General features: G+C 50.7%; 11 protein-coding genes across 11 annotated transcripts; 7 read left to right on the forward strand and 4 right to left on the reverse strand.

The window, feature by feature from the left end:
- Window positions 1-119: 119 nt before the first annotated feature.
- Window positions 120-1,111, reverse strand: BDW70DRAFT_125641 (mago nashi family protein). Its single transcript, XM_073734916.1, has 7 exons — window positions 975-1,111; window positions 883-920; window positions 737-832; window positions 607-670; window positions 467-554; window positions 291-416; window positions 120-235 (listed from the first exon to the last, which is right to left on the reverse strand). Exons 1-7 carry the CDS (start codon window positions 1,010-1,012, stop codon window positions 221-223), a joined length of 465 nt encoding a protein of 154 aa, XP_073601049.1. The 5' UTR covers window positions 1,013-1,111; the 3' UTR covers window positions 120-220.
- A 62-nt stretch (window positions 1,112-1,173) lies between these two features.
- Window positions 1,174-4,667, forward strand: BDW70DRAFT_125644 (coatomer subunit beta). Its single transcript, XM_073734917.1, has 6 exons — window positions 1,174-1,288; window positions 1,380-1,738; window positions 1,804-2,224; window positions 2,274-2,663; window positions 2,712-4,305; window positions 4,362-4,667. Exons 2-6 carry the CDS (start codon window positions 1,434-1,436, stop codon window positions 4,502-4,504), a joined length of 2,853 nt encoding a protein of 950 aa, XP_073601050.1. The 5' UTR covers window positions 1,174-1,288; window positions 1,380-1,433; the 3' UTR covers window positions 4,505-4,667.
- Window positions 4,668-4,954: 287 nt separating this feature from the next.
- Window positions 4,955-7,048, forward strand: BDW70DRAFT_1841 (putative sphingosine kinase (SphK)). The gene is made up of 3 exons (XM_073743456.1): window positions 4,955-5,186; window positions 5,244-5,300; window positions 5,373-7,048. Exons 1-3 carry the CDS (start codon window positions 5,057-5,059, stop codon window positions 6,683-6,685), a joined length of 1,500 nt encoding a protein of 499 aa, XP_073601051.1. The 5' UTR covers window positions 4,955-5,056; the 3' UTR covers window positions 6,686-7,048.
- A 145-nt stretch (window positions 7,049-7,193) lies between these two features.
- Window positions 7,194-8,308, reverse strand: BDW70DRAFT_154932 (ribosomal RNA processing 1 family protein; the record flags this gene model as incomplete). Its single annotated transcript, XM_073739943.1, has 3 exons — window positions 7,194-8,032; window positions 8,094-8,201; window positions 8,260-8,308. The coding sequence occupies 3 exons, from the start codon at window positions 8,306-8,308 to the stop codon at window positions 7,194-7,196; spliced, it is 996 nt and encodes a 331-aa protein (XP_073601052.1).
- Window positions 8,309-10,178: 1,870 nt separating this feature from the next.
- BDW70DRAFT_165511 (ABC-2 type transporter-domain-containing protein) lies at window positions 10,179-15,309 on the forward strand (the record flags this gene model as incomplete). Its single annotated transcript, XM_073741767.1, has 10 exons — window positions 10,179-11,064; window positions 11,283-11,360; window positions 11,427-11,919; window positions 11,965-12,048; window positions 12,094-12,153; window positions 12,201-12,390; window positions 12,437-13,867; window positions 13,913-14,313; window positions 14,367-14,992; window positions 15,069-15,309. The coding sequence occupies 10 exons, from the start codon at window positions 10,179-10,181 to the stop codon at window positions 15,290-15,292; spliced, it is 4,473 nt and encodes a 1,490-aa protein (XP_073601053.1). The 3' UTR covers window positions 15,293-15,309.
- A 101-nt stretch (window positions 15,310-15,410) lies between these two features.
- Window positions 15,411-17,248, reverse strand: BDW70DRAFT_125650 (ubiquitin domain-containing protein). Its single transcript, XM_073734918.1, has 3 exons — window positions 17,072-17,248; window positions 16,073-17,008; window positions 15,411-15,989 (listed from the first exon to the last, which is right to left on the reverse strand). The coding sequence occupies exons 1-3, from the start codon at window positions 17,072-17,074 to the stop codon at window positions 15,849-15,851; spliced, it is 1,080 nt and encodes a 359-aa protein (XP_073601054.1). The 5' UTR covers window positions 17,075-17,248; the 3' UTR covers window positions 15,411-15,848.
- Window positions 17,249-17,420: 172 nt separating this feature from the next.
- BDW70DRAFT_125652 (putative G-patch domain protein) lies at window positions 17,421-19,794 on the reverse strand. Its single transcript, XM_073734919.1, has 2 exons — window positions 19,544-19,794; window positions 17,421-19,484 (listed from the first exon to the last, which is right to left on the reverse strand). The coding sequence occupies exons 1-2, from the start codon at window positions 19,747-19,749 to the stop codon at window positions 17,483-17,485; spliced, it is 2,208 nt and encodes a 735-aa protein (XP_073601055.1). The 5' UTR covers window positions 19,750-19,794; the 3' UTR covers window positions 17,421-17,482.
- A 552-nt stretch (window positions 19,795-20,346) lies between these two features.
- Window positions 20,347-20,798, forward strand: BDW70DRAFT_1874 (uncharacterized protein). Its single transcript, XM_073743466.1, has one exon. The coding sequence runs from the start codon at window positions 20,379-20,381 to the stop codon at window positions 20,610-20,612; it is 234 nt and encodes a 77-aa protein (XP_073601056.1). The 5' UTR covers window positions 20,347-20,378; the 3' UTR covers window positions 20,613-20,798.
- On the forward strand, window positions 20,709-24,605 carry kin1 (putative serine/threonine protein kinase Kin1). The gene is made up of 3 exons (XM_073743463.1): window positions 20,709-21,421; window positions 21,476-22,103; window positions 22,163-24,605. Exons 1-3 carry the CDS (start codon window positions 20,804-20,806, stop codon window positions 24,094-24,096), a joined length of 3,180 nt encoding a protein of 1,059 aa, XP_073601057.1. The 5' UTR covers window positions 20,709-20,803; the 3' UTR covers window positions 24,097-24,605.
- A 536-nt stretch (window positions 24,606-25,141) lies between these two features.
- clrD (histone-lysine N-methyltransferase Clr4) lies at window positions 25,142-27,741 on the forward strand. Its single transcript, XM_073734920.1, has 3 exons — window positions 25,142-25,285; window positions 25,411-26,482; window positions 26,547-27,741. The coding sequence occupies exons 1-3, from the start codon at window positions 25,226-25,228 to the stop codon at window positions 26,996-26,998; spliced, it is 1,584 nt and encodes a 527-aa protein (XP_073601058.1). The 5' UTR covers window positions 25,142-25,225; the 3' UTR covers window positions 26,999-27,741.
- BDW70DRAFT_125661 (uncharacterized protein) lies at window positions 26,977-27,741 on the forward strand. Its single transcript, XM_073734921.1, has 2 exons — window positions 26,977-26,994; window positions 27,086-27,741. Exon 2 carries the CDS (start codon window positions 27,240-27,242, stop codon window positions 27,471-27,473), a length of 234 nt encoding a protein of 77 aa, XP_073601059.1. The 5' UTR covers window positions 26,977-26,994; window positions 27,086-27,239; the 3' UTR covers window positions 27,474-27,741.
- Window positions 27,742-27,863: the final 122 nt, after the last annotated feature.

Below are 27,863 nucleotides of genomic sequence, written 5' to 3' on the forward strand. Positions count from 1 at the left end.
GGGTCATGCGAGCTGCGGGGGCGGCAATTATTCAGGCAATCAGGCACCCAAGCCATGGAGGTGTGGAGGGCACGTCCTGTCATCTATCTGGAGCTACGGTACCACTACAGCAAGCTCTATCTTAGTAATTTCATTCTCATTAGCTACCAGCCGGGTATTTTACAGCCTTATTCCATGATACTGCATGCGCAACTAGAGGCGGTGACGCAGTCTGCCTCTTTTAGATCGGCTTGATCTAGATCGTTGTTAGACCAATGCTTCAATACATCCACGAGCCTGAATAAGCCTACCTTGAAGTGAAGCGATATCAGGGAGAAGATTAGCGCCTTCAGATCCTGCACTAGGTAGTAGAACACTCGAAGACCCTCTGGGTCTGCTGATTCTGTCACATCCACCAGGGAGCCAATTTTCGCGGTCTGCGCCATGTCAGAAAGCAAGTCTAACAACGACTCATCTAAGAACACACCTCAAATGAAATATGTTCATTTCCTAGTCGGATTTCCAGTTCTTGTCGTCCGTCCTTGTTCTTCTGAGGCCACTTCGAATCGTCCTCCCTAGCCCCGTATTAGACGGACAGTATCATGACGGTAGGACAGGCATGCGTACTTTAAGATTTCGCTGTTCTTTATAATGCGCTTGACTTCCTGAATCATTGCCGAGCTCACACACACTATCGGCAGCCCATTAGCAACGCGCAACCACCATATTGTGATGTATATTGTGATGTCCTGCTCACTTTCTTTACGGATGAGGGAGTCATTGCGATAGTTGGAGTTGTTCGCATACCGAACGGCAGCGCTACGGCCATCGCCAAGGGTGCGAAAATCGAATTCTGCCATATTTAGCAATTGTACTATCTCGAGTATTCGGCTCCAAACTCACCTAGAAACTCATGTCCGAACCGCCCAGAGTGACCTGAGCTGCGGAACCGTCAGCAGCGGAGGAAACCTGGGCTTGACACAAACCAGCCTTACTAGTAGCGGAGGTAGAACTGTTCGTTTTGAGCAGACATTATGAAATGTCGTCCGTCGGTACCAACGATGTCGCGGTGCAAGAGAGCTTGCGGCGAGAAATCCACGTCCCGCTATGGCGGTGGACTAGACAAGCTTAGTCATCCACACACTCCGGACAGCTTGCGGGCCCGCGCAAATGGCCAGGTTGAACATCATTAAGTCGAGTCTCCAGATTGCCAACATTTGCGCTGATGATTCCCAGGTAGGCGAGGGGGGTAAATTGCTTGAGACTACTAAATTCCGTCTGCTGTGTATTACTGGGGAGTGTTTTCCTGGTCCGTCTCCATCTCTCGTCCTCCAGTTCTCCCTCTCCCTAAAAGGCCCCAAAGCAACACCTGGTTCCCCGTACTGACAGGCCGCTCTCAGCTCTCCTTCTCCTTGCTCTCCTTCGCTACAGCCGCTCATTGAACATTTTACATCATGGCGTCGTTTTTGGAAAACGCGTACAGCTTGGTCCACATGGACAATGCTGCTGATCAGCCCTCCCAGCAGGAGCTGAAGTTGCAGTTGGAAAAGGGTACCGATGAGACCAAGTTGGACACAATGAGGAGGATCATCACAATCATGCTCAATGGAGACCCGATGCCACAGTTGCTAATGCACATTATTCGCTTCGTCATGCCGTCCAAGAGCAAGCCTCTTAAGAAACTACTATACTTCTACTACGAGATTTGCCCGAAGCACGACTCAAATGGCAAGCTGAAGCAGGAGATGATCCTGGTGTGGTAAGGACTGATATGGCGGCCATTTATGTCTTATTCATCTCTCTAATTGGCCACTTTTCCTACAGCAATGGCATTCGTAACGATCTTCAGCATCCCAACGAATACGTGCGGGGCAACACCCTGCGATTCCTCTGCAAGCTCCGAGAACCAGAACTCATTGAACCTCTCCTTTCTTCCGCACGTTCATGCTTGGACCACCGACACGCGTATGTCAGAAAGAGCGCCGTATGGGCCATTTCGTCTATCTTCCAACATTCGGAGTCCCTCATCCCAGATGCGCCAGAGCTCATCCAAACATTCCTTGAAACTGAATCTGATGGCACATGCAAGCGCAACGCATTTGCGGCCCTCATGTCTATAAGCCACCAGAAGGCTCTTGAGTACCTGGCTTCCACCTTCGACAGCATCCCAAACACAGACGAATTGCTCCAACTCGCGGAGCTTGAATTCATCAGAAAGGATGCTGTGCAAAACTCGCAGAATAAGGTGAGCTCTCGGAAGTAAATCAAAAATACACTTTCGCTAACGGGAACAGGCGAGATATTTGCGCCTTATTTTCGACCTCCTCGACGCGTCCACGAGTACTGTGGTATACGAAGCCGCCACATCTCTTACAGCGCTTACAAGTAACCCAGTCGCCGTCAAAGCCGCTGCAGGGAAATTGATCGAGTTGAGCATTAAAGAGGCCGACAACAACGTTAAGCTGATTGTCCTGGACCGCGTTGATCAATTACGGATTCGCAATGAGGGTGTTCTCGATGACCTCACAATGGAAATCCTCCGGGTTCTCTCTAGCCCTGACATCGATGTGCGACGGAAAGCTCTTGGAATTGCCTTAGAGATGGTCTCAAGTAAGAATGTTGAGGAAATTGTCATGCTTCTGAAGAAGGAGCTCTCCAAGACTGTGGACGAACAATATGAGAAGGTAGGCTTACAAACTCCTTGCCTGATTTATCGTACTCATTCCATGCAGAACAGCGAATACCGACAACTCCTCATCCAATCAATCCACAACTGCGCCATAAAATTCTCAGAGATCGCTGCTAGTGTTGTCGATTTGCTAATGGACTTCATCGCCGACTTCAACAACAATTCCGCCGTGGACGTGATTTCATTTGTCAAAGAAGTTGTCGAGAAATTCCCCAAGCTTCGTCCGTCCATCGTGAACCGCTTGGTTTCTACCCTGAGCGAGGTCCGGGCAGGAAAAGTTTACCGTGGAGTTCTGTGGGTTGTTGGTGAGTACTCGCTTGAGGAAAGTGATATTCGTGAGGCTTGGAAGAAGATTAGAGCAAGCCTTGGAGAGATCCCCATCCTAGCTTCAGAACAGCGGCTTCTTGAAGAAGTACCTGAGGATACTCTACCTAAGGAACAGATTAATGGCCACGGCAAGTCGGCCCCGAAGGTTCTGGCGGACGGTACTTATGCGACCGAAAGTGCCCTAACCAGTCAGTCCGCGGCCGCTGCTCGTCTACAAGCGGTCAAGGCGGCCCAGAAACCCCCTTTGCGTCAACTTATTTTGGACGGCGATTACTATCTTGCTACTGTTCTTTCTTCCACATTGACCAAGTTGGTAATGCGACATTCCGAAGTCTCAGAGGATTCCGCTCGGACCAATGCTCTGCGCGCTGAAGCCATGTTGATCATGATCTCCATTATCCGTGTGGGTCAATCGCCATTCGTCGCCGCGCCGATTGACGAGGATTCCGTTGACCGAATTATGACCTGTGTCCGATCCCTTGCTGAATTCTCTGAAAGAAAGGAGCTGGAGACAACGTTCCTTGAAGACACACGCAAGGCCTTCAGGGCCATGGTCCAGGTCGAAGACAAGAAACGGGCCGCAAAAGAAGCTGTGGAGAAGGCTAAGACTGCCGTGCAGATTGATGATACTATCCCGATTCGCCAATTCGCCAAAAAATCTGCCCTAGAAGGGGCGGAGGAGATTGAGCTCGATCTGGCCAAGGCTACAGGGGTTGACTCCGCGGTAGAAACCGTTTCGTCGAAGCTGAGCCGTGTCGTACAACTTACTGGTTTCTCGGATCCTGTCTACGCAGAGGCCTATGTTACGGTGCATCAGTTTGATATTGTCCTGGACGTTCTCTTGGTCAATCAGACCCTGGAGACTCTACAGAATCTGTCTGTTGAATTCGCCACATTGGGAGATTTGAAGGTTGTAGAACGGCCGACTACTCACAACCTCGGCCCTCGTGACTTCTTGAACGTGCAGGCTACAGTCAAGGTGTCATCAACAGATACGGGAGTTATCTTCGGTAACATCGTGTACGACGGTGCTAGCTCAACAGAAACCCATGTTGTCATCCTTAACGATATTCACGCCGATATAATGGATTACATCCAGCCCGCCCACTGCACCGAGACCCAGTTCCGCACAATGTGGACCGAGTTCGAATGGGAGAACAAGGTCAACATTAACTCCAAGGCCAAGAGTCTGCGTGACTTCCTCAAGCAGCTCATGGAGAGCACTAACATGGCTTGCCTTACGCCTGAGGCGTCGCTTACCGGCGATTGCCGGTTCCTCAGTGCTAACCTCTACGCCCGAAGTGTATTTGGTACGGTTACGTTGTTCCCCTGTGTATGATTATCATGCTAACCAAGCCCCTTTTAGGTGAGGATGCTCTAGCGAACTTGAGTATTGAGAAGGAAGGAGAGGATGGGCCGGTTACTGGTTTCGTCCGGATAAGAAGCCGTTCCCAAGGGCTGGCGCTCAGCCTAGGCTCGCTTAAGGGCCTGAAAGCCTCTGCGGCGTGAATAGAAGACTGAGTTTCCTTTCTTTTTCTATATCCGAATAGTGATCATACTTATTCTACGATCATATTTATGCTTGTCCGTTTCCTCTTTCGCAAGCCCTTGACGGATGAATCTGGTTTTGAGAATCTGCTTCTTTGTACTGTGTGTTGGCGGTTGAGAAAATATTCCTTTGATAAGATAATATATTTTTAAACTTCCATAACCGGAAAATATACCTAGTAACGGAGCCGTCGGATGTGCCAGATTATGGGTAATGGCAGTCTACGATTGACTGAATTGAAGATATAGGCTGGAAGCATGAAGTTAATCCCTCTAATATAGAATAAGCATTCTAATTCATGTTCGGTTGAGAATCAACCGCTGAAACCGGGAATTTTGTCTCTGGTGGACTTTACCTGGGTAGTAGTCATCTTTCAGTCACAGGCCCGACCACTCCTGCTTTCTTCCTTTCTACACCTCAACGCTGTATTTCTACCCCCGGATGATCGCGTTGGGTATTTGCTTTGAATCCTATGCTCTCTCTCCTATGTCCTTGTCTCTCCTAGAAAAAAAATGGCCTTCAATAGCTCTCCGTGCACGAATCAGTCCGATTCTCACCTTCGTTTACTCGGTCATGATTCGACTTTGATGGTGGGACAATCGGTGTCCCTCACATTAGGTGGCGACTCACTTCTTATTGTCGGTATGTGAACGTACGGTAGTCGCGGTCGTCTGCTGGACTAACCAAGGCGCCTCCTAGATGAGCGCGTCATGCGCAAATCGGACCGCACATGTTGTGGAATGGTCCCCAAACCTAGTACGTGTTGCTCGCGACTTCTTGCCATTTACGAGACGTACACAAAAGCGCGTTTAAGCTGACCATCTCCAGCGAACAAGGTCACACACTCCATCTCTCTGTATAACGTGCTCGATACCAGCGTATCGTCAGCTGGCCTGACCATTACCTACGCCGAGCCCGCGGGCAAAGATGACATCGCCGTTACCGCTCTGCAATACCCCATCGCCGCTGAAGAGAAATCGAGGGTCGAGCAATGGATGTCAAAACTACTAGCTCTTGCATACGGCAGTGCGCAGCGTTATAAGCGACTTAAAGTCCTGATCAACCCGTTTGGTGGCAAGGGACATGCGGCTAAAATGTATCGAACATACGCGGAGCCTGTTTTTGCGGCTGCACACTGTGAGCTGGATGTGCAAGAAACGACACACGGGGGGCATGCCACCGAGATCGCAGAGCAAATTGATATCAATGCGTTTGACGCCATTGTATGCTGCTCAGGGGATGGGCTACCGTATGAAGTCTTCAACGGGCTCGCGAGGAAGCCGAACGCCGGGGAAGCCCTCAAAAAGCTAGCCATTGCCATGTTACCGTGCGGTTCGGGGAATGCAATGGCCTGGAATCTTTGCGGAACGGGCAGCGTTTCCGTCGCGGCTCTGACCATCGTCAAGGGAGTGCGCATGCCCATCGATCTGATGTCCGTTACGCAGGAAAGCACTCGCACTCTGTCCTTTTTATCACAGTCTTTCGGCATCATCGCAGACTCAGATCTGGGCACGGAACACATTCGCTGGATGGGGGCTCACCGCTTCACCTACGGCTTCTTAATGCGCCTCATGTCCCGAGCAATATACCCTTGTGACCTTGCTATAAAAGTGGTAATGGACGACAAAAGCTCTATAAAGCATCATTATAACGCATATGTGAACAGCCCCCCACCAGATCGCTCGCGCCAGGATTCCGAATATACCAAAGGTCTTCCCAAGCTTGAGTATGGAACCGTTCTCGATGAGCTTCCCAAAGACTGGACCGTCGTACCAGGAGACACAATTGGCAACTTCTTCGCGGGAAACATGGCCATAGTATCCAAGGATACCAACTTCTTCCCGGCGTCCGTGCCCAACGATGGCCTTATGGACATCGTCACAATCGACGGAAAAACTCCTCGGACCCGCATTCTGAAAATGATGTCCGAAGTCCCCGAGGGCACATTCTTCGATATGCCGGAAGTCGAGATCCGTAAGGCACTCGCTTTCCGACTCACCCCAAGGGAAAAAGAGGGGTACATCAGCGTCGATGGAGAAAAAATCCCCTTCGAAGCTTTCCAGGTCGAAATTCACAAGGGTCTAGGCACAGTCCTCTCCAAGACTGGCCACCTATATGAAGCGGCTGGCCCGAGGCCTTGACTTTTGTGACTGCTAACGTCGGATTGAGCTGAGGCACGCGAGAAGATATACCCCCGTCACCTAGTTACCTAATTGTCGCCTTTCGTCTGGCATAGACGCTACATGTTCGCCCGCCGCTACCGCTGTCTTTCCTTGTGGTGATACCCAACCTGACAACGTCTTTTGTGATTAACTTTGACGTATTCCCATGGTTCTGTTAGGTTTGACTGTTATATTCTTATTTGACGTCAATTTTGGCTTCGTTTGGGCTTTCGGTTCCGAGTTGTTAGGCGTGGATTCATTGTGTATTGTGTATTGTGTATCCTACATCCTAAGACACGACGCGCATAGACGTATATATACACATACATCGCTTTGGTCTCAGTTACTGAGTTTGTTAAGCCCTTTAGTACTATCTTTCAATAACCCAAGAGACACGTCCCAAAAAAGACTGCTTTTAACAAAGGATATAAATACATACACACATACACATGCATTTAAGTCAGATAATTGGTTCCAATAGAATGGATTAATCATCCCCGAACCCACCCCATTCCTCCTCACTACTCTCCTCCTCACTTTCCTCCTTCTTCTGCTTCTCCCTAAGCCCCCAAGTAACCAATCTCTCATCCGCCAGTGTCTCCGCAGCCCTTACCCTGACCGGTTTATGCGGGCTCTCAGCCTTCAACCTTTCAATCGGCGCCAGCAGAATCTCAGCGGGGACCTCACCCACAGGCTTCCCAGAATCCGTGTCAAACTCAAGAACCTTTTCCAGCTCGTCGATGTAGATGTCCAGCAGGTGGTAGCGCAGACCGTCGGGGCCGTGGGGCATCGGGATGATGCCCTTCTCCTCATCCGGTTTGGGCTGGGAGGGATCGAAATTTAAAGGATGGAGGGGACCTTCGCTGAGGATTTCTATGTAGAACTGAAGGTCTGTCCAGTCGTTGTTGGAGGTTGTGGAGGGAGATTCTGAGTTGGGATGGGTGTTTTCTTCTTCGTCTTCATTGTGGGAGGCCGGTTGTGCGCTCTTAGACTTGGACTTTGAGCGTTTCTTGGACTTCGTAGACTCCTCTCTCTTGCGCTTCTTGTTACCAGTGTCGGTACCGGTACCAGTACCGTTCGTGGTAGCGGAGGCCGAGTTGGGGTTCTTCAAGAAGATCTGGAACGCAACGCCAACGTACGAGCGAATCAAAAGCAGGTATTTGTCTAAACGGAGGCGATCAATAGAGTGGAATTCGCGCCCAATGGTTATCCAGAATGCGCGGAGGAATTGATGCACTGTTGTTCGAGGCAGAGAGGGGACAAGCGTATAGGAGAGGTTGCGGGCGAGAGCTTGTTGCGTAAGGGGGCGGTCGGAGTGGTAGAAGCCTGGTTCAGACAAACATCAATCAACAAAGGTTCCTAGAAGGATTGTATGGCGAGGACGTACAGAAAAACAAGCCTTTCCACAGTTTGAGGAGTTCGAGGAGGGAGAGGTCGGTCTTAGATTGAAGGAAGAGGGTGAGGGAGTCGGTGGCTTTGTCGCGGATTTTTTTGTCTGCAGTTTGCAAGTTAGCATTCGCATTTGATGAAGAGAAGGTATATGATATATGTACCGCTCGAGGCGAGCTCCCGTATAAAGGGAGTTTTCGCAAGATCTGCCATCCTTGGATACTGCGGCCTTGTCGGTCAACTGCAGATCGCAAATTGTGATAGTAAATTGGTGAAAGCGTACGCTCGCGATGGGATATCGGCACGTATAAATCCAGGCCCAACTAAAGTGAGAGCTACTGCAAACCTGGAATTCAAGATTGTTCCAATGAGCGTACTATATCGACAGAGTCGCAATCGTCGCTATCCAAGGTGACTTTTTTTTTGTGTTTGCCCTGTTTGCTTCAGTGTGGAGAAATTGCTCGAAGAACTGGGACGACGGTCACGTGTCAGGGCGCAGTGTTTCCGCCTTGAGGAGACGGCCGCGTCAACATTCCATGTGCGCATTTGCTCGACGACTTGGAGGCAGCAACCTGTACGCTTGGGTCAATTGGTTTGACACGGACAGTCAAAGTCCCCGGCGGTCCTGATCTGTATTCCACGTTCACCACGGCCAGCTCCGCGCATGGAAGCCGGGCTCGGGTCAAAGAGCGAGCCAAGATGACGCACTAGAGGACATCCTTGCACCGCGTATAACATGAGCTATGGCAGCCTCGGCACTGCACACCAGTTCCGATGCATTGTGATGAATCTCGAAGAGATCTAGGCGCCTAGGTATCATTAGCTAAGAAGCGGCTCTTGACCATCTCGGGAACATACCATCCGTGCGGGGAGGCGCGGACTGTATGCTATCCATAATCTTACTCGGAGCAAGTGCTGATGGTGCTTTATGCTGGCGGACTGACCTCCACCGACTCCGAATGGTCTAAATCGAATGGATGATGAGCTCTTCACATGCCGAAGCTCCGAGTAACTTGTTATGGTTAGCCTAACATACTGTACTCGGTGGTAAAAATACATCCGCTGAGTAAGACTTTTTAATACAGTTATACACGGATATCAGATTCGTGATCATCAACTATGTGGGGTGGCTCACGCCATCAGCCCAATCATTGATACCGGTAGTGGGACCCTTACCAGAATAGCGTCACGACGTTGATCGCTGCTAAGATGAGCTTCGGGAACTAAATTGACATGACCGAGCTGCTGAAACTGGGTCGTAAATCCAGCCCCTTCGCCGAGGCTCTAGGAGAATAGTATCTATAGTCCAGAACAGGGACAGCTTCTGCCGGTAGGCGGTAAAGAGCGAGTACTGGCAGCCGGGCATTTTGGTATTGATGGAGCTACGGGGGTCGCCATTATTTGAGGCCGCCTGCGTAACACCGTCATCTTCCTCCAGAGCACTAGTTCATATTGGATCTAATCAGCGGTAGGAATTGCCAGCAAGATGAAAGCTCTTTGGTGATGTGTACCTCGAGATTCATCCTGAATTGCATTCCAATCCGGAATCCTTTTCCTGTACATGAACGGAGTGATGAGGCTGGACTCTCGAGTCTGGGGCTGTAAATTGACCATGGTGCGTCAAGGGCGTGACAGTGAACACAACCGAGTAGTGGATTATGCTCTGAACCGCATCCGGATATGCCATCGGCTCTGCATCCTGGCCCCTCTCTCGCAGCCCACACTATGCCGCCTCAGCCACCCGGCATGTGTACTTCTTTCTATTTGTTGTTATTCTGAGGTGACATCACAATGTGCTATCGGCAAATAGCTGACCTGAGATCTAACGGGACTTCCACGGTTCACGGAGCTTCCCCCGGATTAGCTGTCAGTAGCCCGGTGTCACAGCTCTCGCATTATTGATTCTAAATAAACCATTCTCCTAACAGATGATAATCAGCCATCCAAAGTTAACCAGTCCCGCCCTTGCTTGCTCTTAGGATTATATGCTTCACTCGCAGCTTAGCTTAAGAGTCCAACGATTCGTTCTTTTCTTCCCATCCATTGCACTTTCTAGCAGGCTGCTGTCGAATCTGTTACCGCAATGGCTCAAAGCAAGAGACTCAGCAGCAGCTCCTGCCCAGACCAGGACGAGAGCGAGGAGATACAGGAAGTGCAGTACCAGACCCGCAGCCGACAGAATTCGAGGATAGATCAAGATGACACCACATTCTTTGACGAAATCAACCCCGGAGGCAGGGCGGAGTTGACTCGTATTGCCTCGAACTTTGCCAGGCGGACCTCTACAGCGGCATCCACTGCCACCAGGAAGGGCGTTGAACGAATGGACACCGTCGACGAGATGACCCTTGAGGATCCGGCATTTGATCCCACAAGCGATCAGTTCAGTCACTACAAGTGGGCCCGTAAGATGATGAAACTCATGGATGAGGAAGGTGCCCCTCGACCTCCGTCGACCGGGATCACTTTTCAGAATCTTAATGTATTCGGTTCAGGATCGGCTATGCAGTACCAGGATACCGTGGTCTCTCTGTTGACTGCGCCATTGCGCCTCCACGAGCTCCTTTTCATGCGAGCTCCTGAAAGACACATTCTGCACGATTTCAACGGTCTGATCAATAGCGGTGAACTCTTGATTGTCCTAGGACGACCGGGTAGTGGCTGTTCGACCTTCTTGAAGTCACTATGTGGCGAACTCAATGGTCTGAAACTAGGCGAAGGGTCGCATATCCAGTATGGAGGGATACCGATGAAGACAATGCATAAAGAATACAAGGGAGAGGTTGTATATAACCAGGAGGTTGACAAGCATTTTGCCCACCTCACAGTGGGGCAAACCCTAGAGTTCGCCGCCGCAGCAAGGACTCCAGAGCATCGACTTCGTGGCGCCAGTCGGCAGCAATTTGCGAAATATGTTACTCAAGTTGCCATGGCAATATTCGGTCTCTCACATACATATAATACCAAGGGTAATTTGTCCGTGCAAGCGTATGCCTTCATGTTTCTGATAGTCGGACAGTTGGCGATGACTACATACGGGGTGTCTCAGGCGGCGAGAGGAAACGAGTCAGGTTGGTGCTCTTCAACAATGATAGAATAAACACTAATTAACTGATAGTCTTGCTGAAATGGCCTGTAAGTCCTCATCACCCAACCACTATTGTCGGGCATAACACTCGAAACTTAGTGTCAAGAGCACCTATCGCGGCTTGGGACAATAGCACTAGAGGATTGGACTCTGCGAGTGCCCTAGAATTCGTCAAGTGTAAGGCTCATATGAAGACCGCATACCTTTTCTGGACTCAGTTGAAGCTCACCTATACTGTGCTAGCCTTGCGAATCGCCGCGAACGTGGGAGGCAGTTGCCATGCCGTGGCAATTTATCAAGCCTCGCAAGCGATCTACGATATCTTCGATAAGGCCGTCGTCTTATACGAAGGGCGTGAGATCTACTTTGGACCTTGCGATAAAGCAAGGGAGTATTTTGTTGAAATGGGTTACTATTGTCCACCACGCCAGACGACGGGTGATTTTTTGACTTCGGTAACAAACCCCCAGGAACGCAAAGCACGAGAGGGCATGGAGAAGCGGGTACCGCGAACGCCTGAAGAATTTGAGAAGTACTGGAAAAAAAGCCCCTACTTCGCTGAGCTCCAGCGAGAAATTGCCGACCATTTGGAGCAGTTCCCCGTGGGAGGGGAGGTTGAGCAAACCTTTGGCCAGGCGAAGCGGTATATACAGGCGAAGCATGTTCGCCCAAAAAGTCCATATGTCATATCGATACCTATGCAGGTCAAGCTTTGCACTATTCGAGCATATCAGAGGTATTTCTCGTTTATCGGTCAATTTACATGCGCTAACATTCTCAGGATATGGAACGATAAACCGTCTACGCTGACAACTGTTATTGGGCGAATCGTGATGTCTCTCATTATTGGCTCTATATACTATGGGTAATATCTGTCGACTACATAGGCAACACACTCTGACTGTATTAGGACCCCTAACGCTTCAGCCGGGTTTCAAAGCAAAGGGGCCTCTCTATTCTTCGCTGTTCTGTACGTGCTCACCCTATGGAAAGGAGACCATGTCTAACTTTGCCTAGCATGAATGCATTGATCAGTATCACGGAGATCAATTCACTTTACGATCAGCGGCCAATCATCGGGAAGCAAGCCTCGTATGCTTTTGTTCATCCTTTCGCCGAGGCGTTCGGTGGAATCGTGTCGGATATTCCTGTCAAATTCGTGGCTGCCGTCGTCTTCAACGTTATTTATTACTTTTTGGCTGGATTGGTAGGTTCCTGCAAAATTTTAATAAGAGCAAAGCTAATAGGCACAGCGCTATGAACCTTCACAGTTCTTCATCTTCTTCCTCTTCACATTTCTCAGCACACTCGCAATGTCAGCCATTTTCCGCACGTTGGCAGCATCGACGAAGACTTTGTCTCAAGCAATGTCCATGGCCGGAGTAATGGTATTGGCTATTGTGATCTACACTGGCTTCGTGATTCCTACGCCGCAGATGTCTGATATCCCGTGGTTTAGCTGGATCAGATGGATTAATCCGGTTTATTACACATTCGAGGCTATGATAGCAAACGAGTTCCATGGACGACAGTTCGAATGCTCGCAATTTGTGCCTGCATATCCAAACTTGAGCGGGGATTCCTTCGTCTGTGCTGTTCGAGGTAGTGTGGCAGGAGAGCGAACCGTTTCAGGAGATGAATACATCTACTCGCAGTATCGGTACACATATGAACATGAGTGGAGGAACCTCGGTATCTTGATAGCATTCTGGATCTTCTTCACCGTCGTATACCTGGTGGCTACGGAGCTGAACTCGGCAACGTCTTCGAAAGCTGAGTTCCTCGTCTTCCGACGCCGTCACGTACCGCCGCAGATGCGCAATCTTGACAAGTCCCAAGGAGACTCTTTGCCTGAAAATATCGCTCTAGCTGAGAAGCCTACTGAAGTAGCGCCAAATACGTCTGCAATTCCAGAACAGCACAGCATTTTCACCTGGCGAAACGTGTGTTATGATATTCCTGTCAAAGGCGGCCAGCGCCGCCTGCTGGACAATGTTAATGGCTGGGTCAAGCCGGGAACTCTGACAGCCTTGATGGGCGTGTCAGGAGCCGGTAAAACTACCCTCCTAGACGTACTCGCGAAGCGTGTCTCTATTGGCGTCGTGACAGGGGATATGTTTGTTGACGGTAGACCACTGGATACCAGCTTCCAGAGGAAAACAGGTTATGTTCAACAACAAGACCTGCACCTTCCAACCACTACTGTGCGAGAGGCACTACAATTCAGCGCAGTGCTCCGCCAGCCAGAGACAGTTCCCAAGGCTGAGAAGTATACGTATGTTGAAGAGGTTATTGACATGCTTAATATGCAGGATTTCGCGGACGCAATTGTCGGCACCCCTGGCGAAGGCCTGAACGTTGAACAGCGTAAGCTGTTGACAATTGGCGTTGAACTTGCTGCTAAGCCTGCACTGCTTATCTTCCTTGATGAGCCTACTAGTGGTTTGGATTCGCAGAGCTCCTGGTCTATTTGTTCGTTCTTACGCAAGCTTGCGGATCGCGGTCAGGCAGTCCTATCTACAATTCATCAGCCTAGCGCCTTGCTGTTCCAACAGTTTGATCGTCTATTATTTCTGGCAAAGGGGGGTCGAACGGTCTATTTTGGGGACATTGGCGAGGACTCCCGTACTTTACTCAATTACTTTGAAGCGAATGGAGCAAGAGCGTGTGGTTCATCTGAGAATGTTGGTCCTCTTTGCAATAATTGTTACAAGTACTGATTTCAGCAGCCTGCAGAGTATATACTCGAAGTTATTGGGGCCGGTGCATCTGGAAAATCAGACTTGGACTGGCCATTGATTTGGAAAGAAAGCACAGAAGCTCGAGAAGTCCTGCAGGAAATCGACAGAATCCATAAAGACAGGGCTTCTGCATCATCAGCGGAAGACAAAAACACGCATCGAGAATACGCCATGCCTTTCACTAGCCAACTGTGGCAGGTAACCAGTCGTGTATTTCAGCAGTACTGGCGCGAACCCGTCTACATCTGGGCAAAGCTAATCCTAGCAATCGCCTCTGGTCTCTTCATCGGCTTCACCTTTTTCAAACCAGATAGCTCACAACAAGGGTTTCAAGATGTCCTGTTCAGCGCATTCATGCTCACATCCATTTTCTCCACCCTAGTCCAACAGTAAGTACCTTTCCACCCAACGCTCCCATCCAACTCCTATTAACCAAAGCCAGAATCATGCCTAAATTCGTCATCCAACGCTCCCTCTACGAAGTCCGCGAGCGCCCCTCAAAGGCTTACTCCTGGGCCGCTTTCATAATTGCCAACGTCCTCGTCGAAATCCCCTGGCAGATTCTAGCCGCCATCGTCTCTTGGGCTAGCTATTACTTTCCCGTGTACGGGGCCTCGCAGCCCCCGCACCGACAAGGCCTCATGCTACTCTTCGTGATCCAATTCTTCATCTTCACATCAACATTTGCCACATTAATCATTTCTTCCCTGCCGGACGCTGAAACAGGCGGAACCATCGCAACCCTCATGTTCATGATGACGCTTGTCTTCAACGGCGTCATGCAGGCCCCTTCTGCCCTCCCTGGTTTTTGGATATTCATGTATCGCGTCTCGCCGTTGACGTATCTAATTGCGGGGCTGACGGCGACCGGCTTACATGGACGCGCGATTGAGTGCGCGATTGAAGAGTTGAATGTCTTCAGCCCGCCGAATGGGATGAGTTGTGGGGAGTACTTAACTGAATATCTCTCTATCGCGCCGGGACGGTTATATAACCCCGATGCCACGGCAAATTGCCAATACTGTGGCCTAACGAATGCGGATCAGTACCTTGCTGCTTCAAATATTTGTATGCCACTCATACAAACCATCATTCACCAACCCCTGCACCATATTCCCGATTATATACTAACATCAACAATTAGATTACAGAGAACGATGGCGCAATTGGGGCATCGGATGGGCGTACATTTGCTTCAACATCTTCGGCACCGTGGCGCTGTACTATATTTTCCGGGTGCGACACTGGAATCCAACAAGTCTTATTAGGAGTATTAAGCAGGGTGCGCAGGTTGTGTGTCGGGTCTTTAAGAGGAGGTCTGGAGAGACGCCGAGAGGTAAGGAGGCAGAGAATGGGCGGTTATATTAGGTTCTTGGGAGGTGGAGTGGATGGATATAATATCTGTTATGAACGGTGCCTATTAGGTTTTATGTAATCTCGCGGGGGTGCTTTGAATACAGTCGATTTCGGATTTGACTCTTGATGTATTTGATTGCTGCTTGCTAGGAAGAACGGAATAGAGCTCTGAATTTGTTTTAATGTGCTGCGGAAATTGGATAGCAGAGGTGATGTGTTATGCTGGGTAGAGTAACTAAAAAGCAAACAAATGGAGTAGAACAGCAGACGAGGGGTATATACAACAAAGTAGAAATAGATGGTAGAAGGGTCGAACTGGGCGAGGGAAAAGTGGTAAAAAGAACACCGACAGCCTGAAAATCAAATGAGGGTAACTGATATCATGGCTCGTGAAGCGTTGCGTCGTTTGGCGTGCTGGCGGTGAAATGCAGGGAAAATATGGTAACTACACCGGTAGTTATTCAAGTCGAGGTACGTCCAGGTACATAGAAGAGAACGATTCCGTATGTCATGGAAGGACCTCGGAGAACCGAGCATTGCACATCCATATCCACATGGGATGTAGTTGTCATTGTGAGGAAGAGGACCGTCGCGCAACAACCAACGCATTCACAACATGCCCCGGTTGCCAGCCCTGGTCGAAGAGCGTTTTGTGCTCTTTAAGGATTTTGCCTAGGTAGGCGATTCGGATGCGCTGGGTTCGAGGGATCTGGTTATGTTTCCGTCAGTTGTCTATCATCTCTGGCTACAACGGGCAAGCGAATTCGTAGTATACAAGAGGAACGGACTCACCCCAACCTCCTGCTGCAGCTTGCGCGCAAGAAACCCGACATTCTGCGTCTTTCTTAAAGCGACGATAAAGTCCGCGCCGTCTCGATCACTCAGTCGTGCTTTTACTCGGATGAGATCGCGCTCACTTGTCTTCCCTTTCTCATCCCTTCGCCGCTCACGTTCTCGTTCTCTCTCTATACTAGCCTCGTCATCTGCGTATCCAGCTGCAGACCTTGCCAGAACCCTCGCCCTCGCCCCAGCGCCATTCTTGATCAACTCATCTCCCGACTCAACTCCCTCGCCGTCCTGAACATATCCCACCTTCCTATCTCCATGCTCATTCTCATCTGTCTCAAACCCCAAATCATCATCAGCCCCGCCGTCACTCCCTTCAGATTCACTTCCACTTCCACTCCCACTCCCGCCCAAACCCACATCCCCAACCACAATATTCACCGGATCACTAACAATACACCTCGGCAACCGATAGAGAACCCCCTGCTCATCATAAACGCCCTGACAAAGGTCCCCAGTCGGAACTGTCACCCCCGCCGCATCAATGATGCTCTGCGCGGTCTCGTAGTCTCCACTGCGCATGAACTGCAATGCCGCGGACAGTGCGTCCCAGACTTCCGGCCGCCCCGTGACGCGGGTCTCGAAGAACTCCGTTCGCTCGCGGTCAAGGAGGGCGCGAGTCCATAGGCGCTTCTTGGAGTGCCATATGTGCGGTCGGATGGGTGCGTTTATGTGCTGCTGGAGGGGTACGGCCTGTTGCTGCTGTCTTTGGCGGTCATGGTGAGAGGAGGATGCGGAGGGATTGTGCGTAAGATGACGCTGGCGGCTCTGGTGGGATGAAGATGGAATGTGGGACGGCGGTGCTATTGCGGAGCTATGCTCCTCTGTGGGTGTTTGGCCGTTGGAGTCGTGGGGTTCACGCGACACGGAGAAGCAGCAGCCCTGCGGTGTTGCGGTCGGCTGTCAGTACCAGACTACAGAAATGAGGTGGGAGAGGTGAGGTACCATTTTGGCGGAGAGAAGACCTCGACTCCATCAGCTGCAATCGAGAGACATAGGTAAGATGCATAAAACTATAAGAAATAACGAGGATCGGTAAGCGATGACAGAAGGGTCTCTCAGAAGTAGAAACCTGACAAAAGTGGACTCGGGATCAACTAAATATACCTGCTACTAGTAGGTTCGAGGTTGCGAAGAGAGAAAGTTCCGTGGCCCGCAATCTCGGTCAACCGTCTGACCACCTGCGGTGCAATCGTAAGCTTAGCTTCGAGAGGCCCCCGAAACTCTAGACTCAGACTAGGAGCAGCTTTTCTCTGCGGGGTTCGGTCTGATTGCGCACTCTCTTACGCTATTTTTTAGTACTGTGGTAGTACAATTTATAATGTAAAAGTAACAATATGATTATAATCTATATAATCAGTCGTCTTGATCCTCGTCTTCGTCATCACTGCCGAAAATGGCCTTGAAAACTGCCTCACCCGGCCGTTCGCCCTCCAGCGCTTCATTGCGATCTGCTTCAATGACAACGGGCGCCGTTGGGCTTGGGCTTGGGGCCGCGCGCATCGCAGAGTCCCCACGGGAGGACGGGGCTAGCGTAGCTCTGCCTGGGCCCCCACCAGCCGCAAGCATAAGCTGATTCATGACGTCTTGCGACACCAGCTCTCGCGGTCTGTTGTCCGTTTGATATCCTGCGGACTGGAAGCGACTTCCTGGGGCTGCTGAAGAGGAAGGTCCATTCGAGGGATCTCCCGGGTCGACCTGCACATGGCTTGGGGGTTTGACGTTAAATCGTTTGCACAGCAAACGGGTGGGGTAGAACGAGATGACGGTACGTGTCATTGGGCCGAACATGCCAATTTTTGCAGCTTCTATCACTGGGTCCTGTGGCATTTCGCTGGGTTTACTGAGTAATGGCGCGTCCGTATCCGTCTTGGCTTCATCTGAAGCGCCCTTGGGACCTGAAGAGGCGGACGTGAACCGCGACGCCATCACGCCTGATACGGGCTTGAATACCTCTGCGGCTCGAGCAAACTCCTCAAGCTCTGTAACCCATTCGTTTGTGGTGGATCCGGGTACGCGATCCGGGAGGGTATGTCGAAGCCCAGCTTGGATTTCGAGGAACGTACGGTAGCGGGTTCGTTTGGATTCATCCTCAGAATATGGCATCCAACCGCTAGCAGCACGCGTCAGAGCTTGAACGGCTACTTGCTTGTCTAGCTTGGGAACAAGATCCCAGATGTCCTTCTGCCTCTGTGACTCTGAAAGTTCGTAGCCCTTTGGGGCCTTTTCGCCTAGTGCCGGCGGCAGGTCCGTTTTCCCGGTAAGTTTCGCAATTTTTGCCCGGCCTTCTGGTGTCATCCAGTCGAAGATTGACTTTGCGGGTAATTGATCCTCTCCTAATATCGCTGCCCGCGATACAGGATCTAGAGTAGATGCCCTCGCTGCCTCTGCGGTAGAAACGTAGCTCGCGGCATCCCGTTCCTTCATAGGCCTCTTTTTAGACTTCCAATCCTTGGGGATCTCGGGCGGCGCATATTTCTTGTCCGATGACAAAGATAGGGTCGAAATGCCGTCTGCGAGTCGGAAACCGTCCAAAGGAAGACGTCCGTCATGGCATTTCTTGAAACCTGCAGCGCCTTGGGCACCGGACGCTTTCCTTGGAATAAAGACCGGTTTGTTGCTCAGAAGAGGGTTGGCAGAGGGCAGGGCTCTCGTATCATCCGTAGGCTTCGTTTTGCTCTTCTTCTTATCACCGCCAATAGTGCGATTGTACGAAATCTGGGGACCCAGCGAGTAGGGATCCTCGTCATCAGACCCGGTATCATTGAGCACGCCAACGCCAAAAGCTCCTCGCCGGGGTTTCTGGGCCTTTGACCGATTAAGTTTGCCGGCGTTGAGTCGCCGTCCGAAGAACGGATCATCATCTTCATCAGGTTTTTCACCTTCTCCCTGGCGTGAACCAAGACGCGCTTCGCCTTCAAAACCGAGTCCCTTGTAGTCATTCTTCCGTATAAACGCAACCATCGGTGGGTTCTCCGGTGCGAATAGGTATGTCTTCTCGGCATCGCCGGGTCCGGCTTTCCCATCCCCTAGGTCGGCTTTCCGCCTCACTTTCGGACCAATACCCTGACCCTCCCTCCATCCCATCTTCTTCAAAAGCTTCACGCCTACAGTTTCACCGGACGCTCTGAAGACATCCATCAGCCCGCCACGGCGCAACGCGTCAGTGGCCGTGGACCCAAATCCCGAGAATTCATTGTTCGTCTGCAGGTTCCGCGACTCCTCCGCTTCACGAATATCCTCCTCGTCCATAAAATCCTCGGCACGCTGTTTTCGCGCATCTTTAGCCCGGTTCTGACGCGAGGACACAAATGTCGCGGGTGTCCAGCCTTCCTTTGACCCGACAGTGTTGAAGTACCTGAGATTAAGGACCACTTTAGTGAGCCGTCCAAGGAAGTCGATCAATCGTGAGCTCACCCGGCACTGAATCCGCCGGTGAAGGCGCCATGTAGGCGTTTCCTTCCCCGGTCATCGGTCACCTCCTGCTTCCAAACCGGCACATATGATCCATCGTCGCGGGCGCCTGCGTCCAGTGGAGGAAGAGGAGTCCCGTAGAAAACATAGGGAGAATTCTGCGCCTGGAAGTCGGCTTCGAAAGCTTCACGAGTTCTTTTGCTGGCCATTTCTCTGGCGTTATATGGCAAAAGCCCAAGAGGTTGAAGATGCCGGAACATGTGACGCCGGCCGCTGAGTGAAGATGCACCGCCACTCTTGTGGCTTACCAGTGTAAAGTGCCTGGCTTGCTGCTCTAATGTGCTTCGCTTTAGGCACGTATCTGGAAAATGTTTCTAGAGTGTCGCACAAACTGCTTGTTTGCTTGACGAATCAACAAATAACGAAGCTACCAGCAGGCTGAGTAGAGATCGCTCCGTATCTGTGTAGTTACGGAGCAAGCGGGCAATTATCGCAGAGCTCTCTGAATCCACCACTGGAACTTCCAGCCTCTTGTGATGCTACGGAAGGTTTCAGTCACAAACTGTAGGGCTACTGAGTAATGTGACGCTTGTACGTGCCCAAAGCAGGCGAGGATTTCGAGCAGGACTGGGTATCAGGCGCAAGTTGGCAGAGTGGCTGGACCCCGACATGACATATGTCATCTGCTATGATAGTGACTTCTTAAGGACCAGGGAATAGGGCAGGAATTTGGGGTCAGGGATAGAATACCCTGCCATACTCCGTAGATTAAGTTTTGATTAATACGAGCTCAAGAACGCGAGAAACGGCCATAGCAGCGTAGACTGACCTGGCGTGGATGTTTTCGGCCCCTGGCTTTCTTTCCTCCAACTCGTCCTCCGCAGCCGCATCCATCTTTGGTCTCGCTGCTGCGTGCACAACACACTCCTGCATGCGCGCTTCTTCGACCTCAACCCAGCACTTCTTCTTAATTCTTATCCCAATTTCTGTTTCCTCGTCATCTCCTGCGAATTCGCCCTCCGCAGATGGGATCTCTGTGGACGGTTTGACCCGCGACGATCGCTTTGCTTAGGCTCTCGTCAGCAACGCACCTGTCTCCCCCACTCGCTCCCCCGACCGACCGGCCATCTCAACCTCGTCCGCCGTTGGGCTTCATCCCCAAGTCTCGAGTTTATCGGCGACGGTGTCGACTCGGACGATTTGGTTTGAGTTGTCGCTGGACTCGCGTTCTTTCCGATAAAACCGTCCCCACTCACCACCGTGATGTCCACCGCTGCTCCCTCTGCCGTCCATCGCAGCCACTCCACCTCGTCTCGGCCGACCTCCTATGGACCTGCTTCATCCGACCTCCCTCACCGGACTCGAAGCGTCGCTGTGAGACCCGCGACAGCGTCCCAACCAGCTCCAGTCCATCAAAGCCATTCCCAACACCGACATTCCTATTCAAAGTCGCAGTCGTACGACCGCCGGCCACCTACTAACCACGCCGTATTCGACAACATAGCCCGACGGGACTTCGAGTCTACCAGAGGTCCTACCCAACAACCTTCTTCCCGTCGGGAGAAGTCGAGAGAACGTTCTCAGGAGCGCCCATCGACTGCATATCGTGCAGATCCGTCGAATAAACCCCAGAGAAATCTCTCGGTTAGAAGTCATCAGCGTGACAGTATAGACATGGCTTCCGCGGGACCCGCTACAGCAGATGGGGGTGCTGGCCACTCCCATGCTGCTCCAGGGCACCACCTACACGCAGCAAACGTCCAGTCGAAGCGCCGCACTATGATCGCAACACCGACTGGCCAGTGGTCATTGGGCAAAACTTTGGGAGCGGGTAGTATGGGTAAAGTCAAAGTTGGCAAGCATTTGGAGACTGGGGAGCAGGTGAGCTTCTACTTGGAAGAGTGTGCTTTATATACGTTACTTAATTTGCGGTAGGTCGCTATCAAGATCGTACCTAGACAGTCGACAGAGGAACACAGAAGTCAGCGGGAGGCCGAGCGGGCGGACCGCTCAAAGGAAGTTCGCACAGCTCGCGAGGCGGCCATTGTCAGCCTTGTGAACCACCCCTACATCTGCGGTATGCGAGACGTGGTACGGACAAATTACCATTGGTATATGCTTTTTGAGCTGGTCAATGGTGGTCAGATGCTGGACTACATAATCTCTCACGGCAAGTTGAAAGAGAAACAGGCGAGAAAGTTCGCACGCCAAATCGCAAGTGCACTGGACTACTGCCATCGCAATAGCATTGTGCACCGCGACTTGAAGATCGAGAATATTCTCATCAGCAAGACCGGAGATATCAAGATCATTGATTTTGGCCTTAGCAACCTCTTCTCTCCAAGAAGCCTCTTGAAGACATTTTGTGGCAGTCTCTACTTCGCAGCACCTGAGCTACTTCAGGCAAGGCAGTATACTGGGCCAGAAGTTGACGTCTGGAGTTTTGGAATTGTGCTCTATGTCCTAGTGTGCGGCAAGGTTCCGTTTGATGACCAGAGCATGCCGAAGCTTCATGCAAAAATAAAATCGGGCGTGTTCGAATATCCCCCTGGGCTCACTGCTGGTTAGTGATTTCTCGCTCCTCCCGTCGACTAACAGTGGCACTAATGCTTGTGTTTCTAGAATGCCGCCACATCATCTCGCGGATGCTGGTAACGGATCCCAAGCAGCGCGCAAGCTTGACTGAAATCATGAACCACCCATGGATGAATAAGGGGTTCAGCGGACCGCCTGATAACCACCTTCCGCATCGTGAACCACTACAGCTTCCCTTGGACCCAGAGGTGATAGAGAGGATGACTGGGTTTGAATTTGGGAAGCCGGAATACATTACGGCACAACTCACCAAAATCATAGAGTCTGATGAATATCAGCATGCGATCGCACTCAATGCCCGTGAACAACCTGTTCCGGCCCACATCGATAAGAAGCGCGGCGTGTTTGATTTCTACAAGCGGCGGAACTCGGCTAGCAGGGACACTCTTTCAGCGCCTTCGGCAGAAGCTGTTCAGTTGGGTAATGATCCTTTGAATGCATACAGTCCCTTGTTGTCTGTATACTATCTTGTCAAGGAAAAGCTGGACAGAGAAAGAAGCGAGTCCAACCCAGGGGCTCTCAGCATCGCCCAAGCCCCCGGGGATATGCTTCAAGTACCTGATCTTGCACCTCCGGAAGCCGCTCATACAAACCAGTATCATGTGCCTGGAGAGAAGGATACTGGAAGGCGATCACGACCGCGCGCGAGAACCCATGGTGATGATGAGATTACAGAAGGCATGAAGAATGCCAGCCTTGCATCAAATCATGGGCAAGCCTCCCACAGCCCCGCCGCATCTCAACCAGACAATCCAGCCAAGAAAGAAAGCACTGCTGCGGGTCTTTTGAGACGCTTTAGCACGCGAAAAACGAAGGACCGCAGCCGTGACCGCGAACGGTCAAGACTGGCGAGCCCTCATCAGCCGTCTCTCAATGTTCAGCCGCCAGCCGATTCTGCTTCCCCACTTTCAAGAGGGTTCAGCATGCGGAAAAACCGCCGTACAGAACCGTCAGCGACAGCGATTCCGTCAACGGGTAGTCAGCCCCAACATCAAGATCTCCTCAAGACTCCTGGATCGGTAGAGCCGGCCTCGCGATCCAACAAGTACTTGGAGAGGTCAATCAGTGTCAGCTCAGGGGAACCCCGGCATCGGCGGTCCCGTCGAACTGAGGGCGAATCTGGGAGTCAGCCGCCGCAAACCAGCGGCTCAGAATACTCGGCCGTGCCAAAGGACTCAACAGCTGGGCGCGAACAGAAGATGGCACCGCGTACGCACGCTAGCCGGACAATGTCTCTTGGCCACGCTCGGCGTGAAAGCATACAGGCCCGTAGGGCTGGACGGGACGCTGCAAGAGAGGCCAATGTCCCTGAAGAGACGGATGGAGAAATTTCTGGACCCGGGGCTGCATTAGAGAGTGCGAATGAAGAGGACCTGTCCAAACCAGTCTATCTAAAAGGCCTATTTAGTGTTTCTACCACCAGCAGCAAGCCACTTGCCTTTATTAGGGCCGATATCATCCGGGTTCTGAAACAGCTTGCTGTTGACTATGTTGAAATCAAAGGCGGCTTCAGCTGCCGTCATGCGCCCAGCATTGAGTTGGACAAGGTTGTTGATAATGGCCCTCCAAGCCCCGAGAGACAGGGTCAAGTCTCCAATCACCGTCGCCGAATCAGCTTGGGTGGTCTTTTGAACCATGACGATGGCCGCGAGGAGCTCGCCCGAACCACAACTCGCCGCCGTCACCGGGCGCCAGATCGCAGCTTCGTTTCCAATTCTGAAGTATCAGACGAATACCTTGAAACTCGCGATACCACAGTGACGAGTGGGGAGCGTGTCGTTGGGGAGACGACCACCCGAGTGCAGAGTGATACAGGCGGGAACCTAGTCCTCCGATTCGAGATCCTCATCGTCAAAGTGCCGCTGTTCTCGCTCCACGGTATCCAATTCAAGAAGGTGTCTGGAGGTATGTGGCAATACCGAGAGATGGCGAAAAAGATTTTGGATGCTCTGCGACTCTAATGTCTCAATGGGGGCATGTGCATCAGACATGGCGTTTTCATCTAATGTACAAGCCGGTTGGCACGACTGTTATACGTGAGCATGATACTTTTTATTCTCTCTTATTGTCCTCTATCTTAGTTGGGTCCCTTTGCTTCAAGTGGCTTGAATGTAACTAGGCAAGTGTCAGTCTGCATCCTTATTGAGCTGAAGTATCATTTCTTCGGTCTTCTCAGCCACGCCTGATCCTTCAGCATTTATCATGTGACCGTGACCTGTCTTGTACAATTTACCTTCGCCTAGTAGGCTCTAGCTGCTTATTTTGTTATTTCATTGCCTTCCAGTGTTTCTTTTTAGCTTATAGACCGCCAGCCATTTTTACACAAGAAATTGACTGGTGAATTTGCGACGATGTTTGACTATATGGGCCACAAGAAGGCGGTGCTCTGCTTAGTCAATTATTAGTCAGCATACGGATATCATAAATCTGTTTCAACGCAACATACTCAAACTTCGAAACAGGATTACCCAACGCCCAGGATAGGTATCTAGTTCAGAGTTACTGCACTATATTCGTGAAAATTTTCTCTATAAGAGGGTATAAATATTACTCAGCAATCAGGGGTTTCAGTTAGGAAAGTGGTGCCTATTTCTTTTATTTTTCCAAGTCTCTTTATGTTCGTAAAATAACGGGCGGTTTCTAGGTAGTTCAAACTCCCAATCAGCCCGCTTCATTCAATTTAAAGCAAACTGTTGCTTTGACTTGGGGGCTTCTGAATTGCCACGGTATTTGCCAGGATTTTTTCTAAACTTTTTTTACAGGTTTAAAGTCAGTCGTCAATATTACATATCAATTAATCAATATCAGGAAAATGAGTCTTTAATTTCTTAGATATTAATCATATTGAATAGTAGTAGTAAACCACTTAGCAACGCTTGATTAAAACCTGAAGATCCACTAACCCAATGCAGTCTAGTTAACAATGAATTGAACCACAAGAGTCCTGGCAAAAAACACCAGAAACCCAGCTCTGTTGTGATGTCTAGTTATCCCAAGCTCGTAATCTCCAGATTTCGATTCGCCGATCCCATCTATTTCTCTTGCACTTGGCTCTCCTGATTTAATTTTTGGCGTCCCACTATCAAGCTTATGGCAACTGACATGCTGGTTGACCTTACGATAGACTCTGATCCAGAGGAGCAACCCCGGGTAAGTCACGTTAACTTAGCTTGGGATTTGTTTCGCGTCTTCCTTTTATTTTTGAATATTACAATAGCCAGATTTATCGGTTTATCAGGCTTTATGGGCGATGGGTCAGTGCTGACCGTTTTCAGATTCCTAACCCTCTTATCAAAAGTCTTGGGCGGCAGACACTTGCGCACCGCACTCTTTCTCTCTCTCCTCACATCAAGAACTCTACAATTCCTTTCAAGAGAAAGTCAGATGCAGACTCCGCCGAGTCCAGCTCAGAGTCTTCATACTCAAGTGCAGTTGCGTACCCTCAAAGGGCACAGACCGGAACCACCAGTGTTTCCTCTCGAAACCCAAATGGCTATGATAGCCTGTCCCGACCATTCAAGAGAGTTGAGGCCGGCCGTGGTACTAGTGCTGCGCGCCAGGCACGCCCAACCCCAGCCTCAGCTCCATCCCTAGCTTCAAGTTCAGGCACACGCTCAGCCGCAGGCCAATACGCCCCAAGCCCAGCGCCGGAGACCCTGAGAGTAGTCATTCCATCTCCATCGGCACAGCTAAAGAAAGAGATTGATTCTGCCGAGCGGGTCCCAGATGCAGAAGTCAAGACTCCCGAGATTACGGGTATGTTGGAGAAATATTACCCAACAGATGCTCATGAAAGGCGTGCAACGAGGGGTGCATATCCGGCTGCTAGGAAAACCGATCGCGCTGGTGTCCCTTTAATCATCGGCACACCAGGCCCCTTTCTAACAGAGAAGAATAGACGCCCCGTGATAGACCTGCTCTGCAAGAACCTCCAGAAGAAACTAGCCTCCATCAAAGGTCCTGCAGTGACTGTGGCCAAAGCGGACGAGAAGCGTCTCGCCGAAGCTACCACAGGCTTCGAGTTCATCAACGAGTACAAGCTCCGAGAGGGCGTGGCACCTATCAGCAAGGAATTCCAATCCGGCTGTAGCTGCGAGACTATCTGCCTACCAGATAGATGCCAGTGTCTTGCACAAGAAGAGGACTCAGAAGAACGTATCATTGCATACAAGCGTGCCCCAGACAATCCGCGCTTCATGGTCCTTCGGCCTGAGTTTATGAAGCGCACATCCATGATTTTCGAATGCAATTATCTGTGCGGGTGTGAGGACAAATGCTGGAATCGCGTCGTCCAGTTGGGACGCACTATCCGCCTGGAAATTTTCCACACTGGAGCGCGTGGCTTCGGTATGCACCCTGCATATTGCAAAATGGGACCATAAAAGGACTAACCAACTAACCAAGCAAACAGGCCTCCGTTCCCCTGATACCATCCGCGCTGGCCAATTCATAGATCTATATCTTGGTGAAGTAATCACAACCTCCAAAGCCGACCAGCGCGAAAAAATCGCCAACGCGCGTAACGCCTCTTCCTACCTCTTTAGTCTCGACTTCCTCGTTGATGACGAAAGCAGTTACGTCGTTGACGGGGCCAACTACGGTGCCGCCACCCGCTTCATCAACCACTCCTGCAACCCCAATTGCCGTATGTTTCCCGTCTCCCGTACCCACGGCGATGACTACCTTTATGATTTGGCGTTCTTCGCATTAAGAGAAATCAAACCCGGCACAGAATTGACCTTCGACTATAACCCCGGAATGGAGAGGGTCGATAAGCTGGATCCGAATGCGGTGCCCTGTCTTTGTGGCGAGTCAAATTGTCGCGGGCAGTTGTGGGCTAATGAGAGGAAGAAAGCAAGGTAGATTTCATCCGTCTCTGATATTACCTATGCCTTTGTCTTCATTCTGACATTGTGCTCTTGACATCTCCCGTCTTTCTCCGGAGTCCAGCATTCTCTTCACCATCTGGCGGTGTTTTGGATCTGAAGCCGGGTTTTCGCATTGCATTGCGTCGTGAGGTTCTATCCTATTGCATTCTGGGTTAAGGGAGGCCTGCTAGTCAGTCGACTTCAAACGTTCAAGTTTGACTTATCATCTGTTTGCCATGATACTGGGCAAGATCAGACCAGATCAAATATGGCCAGCCGGTGTTATTGCTCTGTTGGTGCCTTTTGTTCCGTTTAGTTCGAGATACCCTCAGCATCTTTTCTACATTGCCTCCTCCATTATCTCTCTTCCCGGCGCTTTTCGTTCGCTCGCCGTGCAGCCTTCGGCTTTGCTAGCTCGCCCCTTCGCTATCTTTCTCTATCTTGTTCATACTCTTTTTTATTCTAACTAAAGCCACCACACTACATCCTTCGTGGACATTCTCTCACAATTCATTCTGGTGTTTCAGCATCTAGGCATTGAACATCTGTATTGCTGCTTGTTTTTTTCCTGGACTTTAATGCTTTCGTCATCTACCCAAGGAACGGGAAGGGGCATAGATGAACCATGCATCAAAAACCGAACTTACCTGCATAGCTGGATAATGGTTGGGAAATCGTACCTGATTAGAGCACCCTTAACGATGTGAATAGACTGAATAAATCGCCGCTACGATACGGCTGCAGCGCTTTTTAGTAACTGAGTTCAGCTGATTAGTTCAACGGCAGTTAAAGATTGTGCTCATAACCATGTATACAATTAAGCAAGAAGACAGCCACCTAGCGATTGATACCTAAGCTAT

The sequence above is a fragment of the Aspergillus foveolatus genome (genome assembly GCF_047715535.1).
Source record: "Aspergillus foveolatus strain CBS 279.81 unplaced genomic scaffold BDW70scaffold_1, whole genome shotgun sequence".
Classification (NCBI taxonomy): domain Eukaryota; kingdom Fungi; phylum Ascomycota; class Eurotiomycetes; order Eurotiales; family Aspergillaceae; genus Aspergillus; species Aspergillus foveolatus.

What these genes read in the sequence shown, in the direction of transcription:
- BDW70DRAFT_125641 (XM_073734916.1), bottom strand. Translation starts at nt 1,012, where the DNA reads ATGTCTGCTCAAAACGAACAGTTCTACCTCCGCTACTA. An exon ending in CAGTTCTACCTCCGCTACTA is followed by an intron (nt 921 to 974) that starts GTAAGGCTGGTT and finishes ACGGTTCCGCAG; the next exon opens with CTCAGGTCACTCTGGGCGGT. An exon ending in CTCCCTCATCCGTAAAGAAA is followed by an intron (nt 671 to 736) that starts GTGAGCAGGACA and finishes GGCTGCCGATAG; the next exon opens with TGTGTGTGAGCTCGGCAATG.
- BDW70DRAFT_125644 (XM_073734917.1), top strand. Translation starts at nt 1,434, where the DNA reads ATGGCGTCGTTTTTGGAAAACGCGTACAGCTTGGTCCACATGGACAAT. An exon ending in CAGGAGATGATCCTGGTGTG is followed by an intron (nt 1,739 to 1,803) that starts GTAAGGACTGAT and finishes CTTTTCCTACAG; the next exon opens with CAATGGCATTCGTAACGATC. An exon ending in CTACGCCCGAAGTGTATTTG is followed by an intron (nt 4,306 to 4,361) that starts GTACGGTTACGT and finishes AGCCCCTTTTAG; the next exon opens with GTGAGGATGCTCTAGCGAAC.
- BDW70DRAFT_1841 (XM_073743456.1), top strand. Translation starts at nt 5,057, where the DNA reads ATGGCCTTCAATAGCTCTCCGTGCACGAATCAGTCCGATTCTCACCTT. An exon ending in CGACTCACTTCTTATTGTCG is followed by an intron (nt 5,187 to 5,243) that starts GTATGTGAACGT and finishes GGCGCCTCCTAG; the next exon opens with ATGAGCGCGTCATGCGCAAA. An exon ending in TGGAATGGTCCCCAAACCTA is followed by an intron (nt 5,301 to 5,372) that starts GTACGTGTTGCT and finishes GACCATCTCCAG; the next exon opens with CGAACAAGGTCACACACTCC.
- BDW70DRAFT_125650 (XM_073734918.1), bottom strand. An exon ending in AGCTGCAGCAGGAGGTTGGG is followed by an intron (nt 15,990 to 16,072) that starts GTGAGTCCGTTC and finishes AAACATAACCAG; the next exon opens with ATCCCTCGAACCCAGCGCAT.
- BDW70DRAFT_125652 (XM_073734919.1), bottom strand. Translation starts at nt 19,749, where the DNA reads ATGGCCAGCAAAAGAACTCGTGAAGCTTTCGAAGCCGACTTCCAGGCG. An exon ending in ACCGGCGGATTCAGTGCCGG is followed by an intron (nt 19,485 to 19,543) that starts GTGAGCTCACGA and finishes CCTTAATCTCAG; the next exon opens with GTACTTCAACACTGTCGGGT.
- BDW70DRAFT_1874 (XM_073743466.1), top strand. Translation starts at nt 20,379, where the DNA reads ATGTTTTCGGCCCCTGGCTTTCTTTCCTCCAACTCGTCCTCCGCAGCC.
- kin1 (XM_073743463.1), top strand. Translation starts at nt 20,804, where the DNA reads ATGTCCACCGCTGCTCCCTCTGCCGTCCATCGCAGCCACTCCACCTCG. An exon ending in ATTTGGAGACTGGGGAGCAG is followed by an intron (nt 21,422 to 21,475) that starts GTGAGCTTCTAC and finishes AATTTGCGGTAG; the next exon opens with GTCGCTATCAAGATCGTACC. An exon ending in TCCCCCTGGGCTCACTGCTG is followed by an intron (nt 22,104 to 22,162) that starts GTTAGTGATTTC and finishes TTGTGTTTCTAG; the next exon opens with AATGCCGCCACATCATCTCG.
- clrD (XM_073734920.1), top strand. Translation starts at nt 25,226, where the DNA reads ATGGCAACTGACATGCTGGTTGACCTTACGATAGACTCTGATCCAGAG. An exon ending in ATCCAGAGGAGCAACCCCGG is followed by an intron (nt 25,286 to 25,410) that starts GTAAGTCACGTT and finishes GACCGTTTTCAG; the next exon opens with ATTCCTAACCCTCTTATCAA. An exon ending in CACTGGAGCGCGTGGCTTCG is followed by an intron (nt 26,483 to 26,546) that starts GTATGCACCCTG and finishes CCAAGCAAACAG; the next exon opens with GCCTCCGTTCCCCTGATACC.
- BDW70DRAFT_125661 (XM_073734921.1), top strand. Translation starts at nt 27,240, where the DNA reads ATGATACTGGGCAAGATCAGACCAGATCAAATATGGCCAGCCGGTGTT.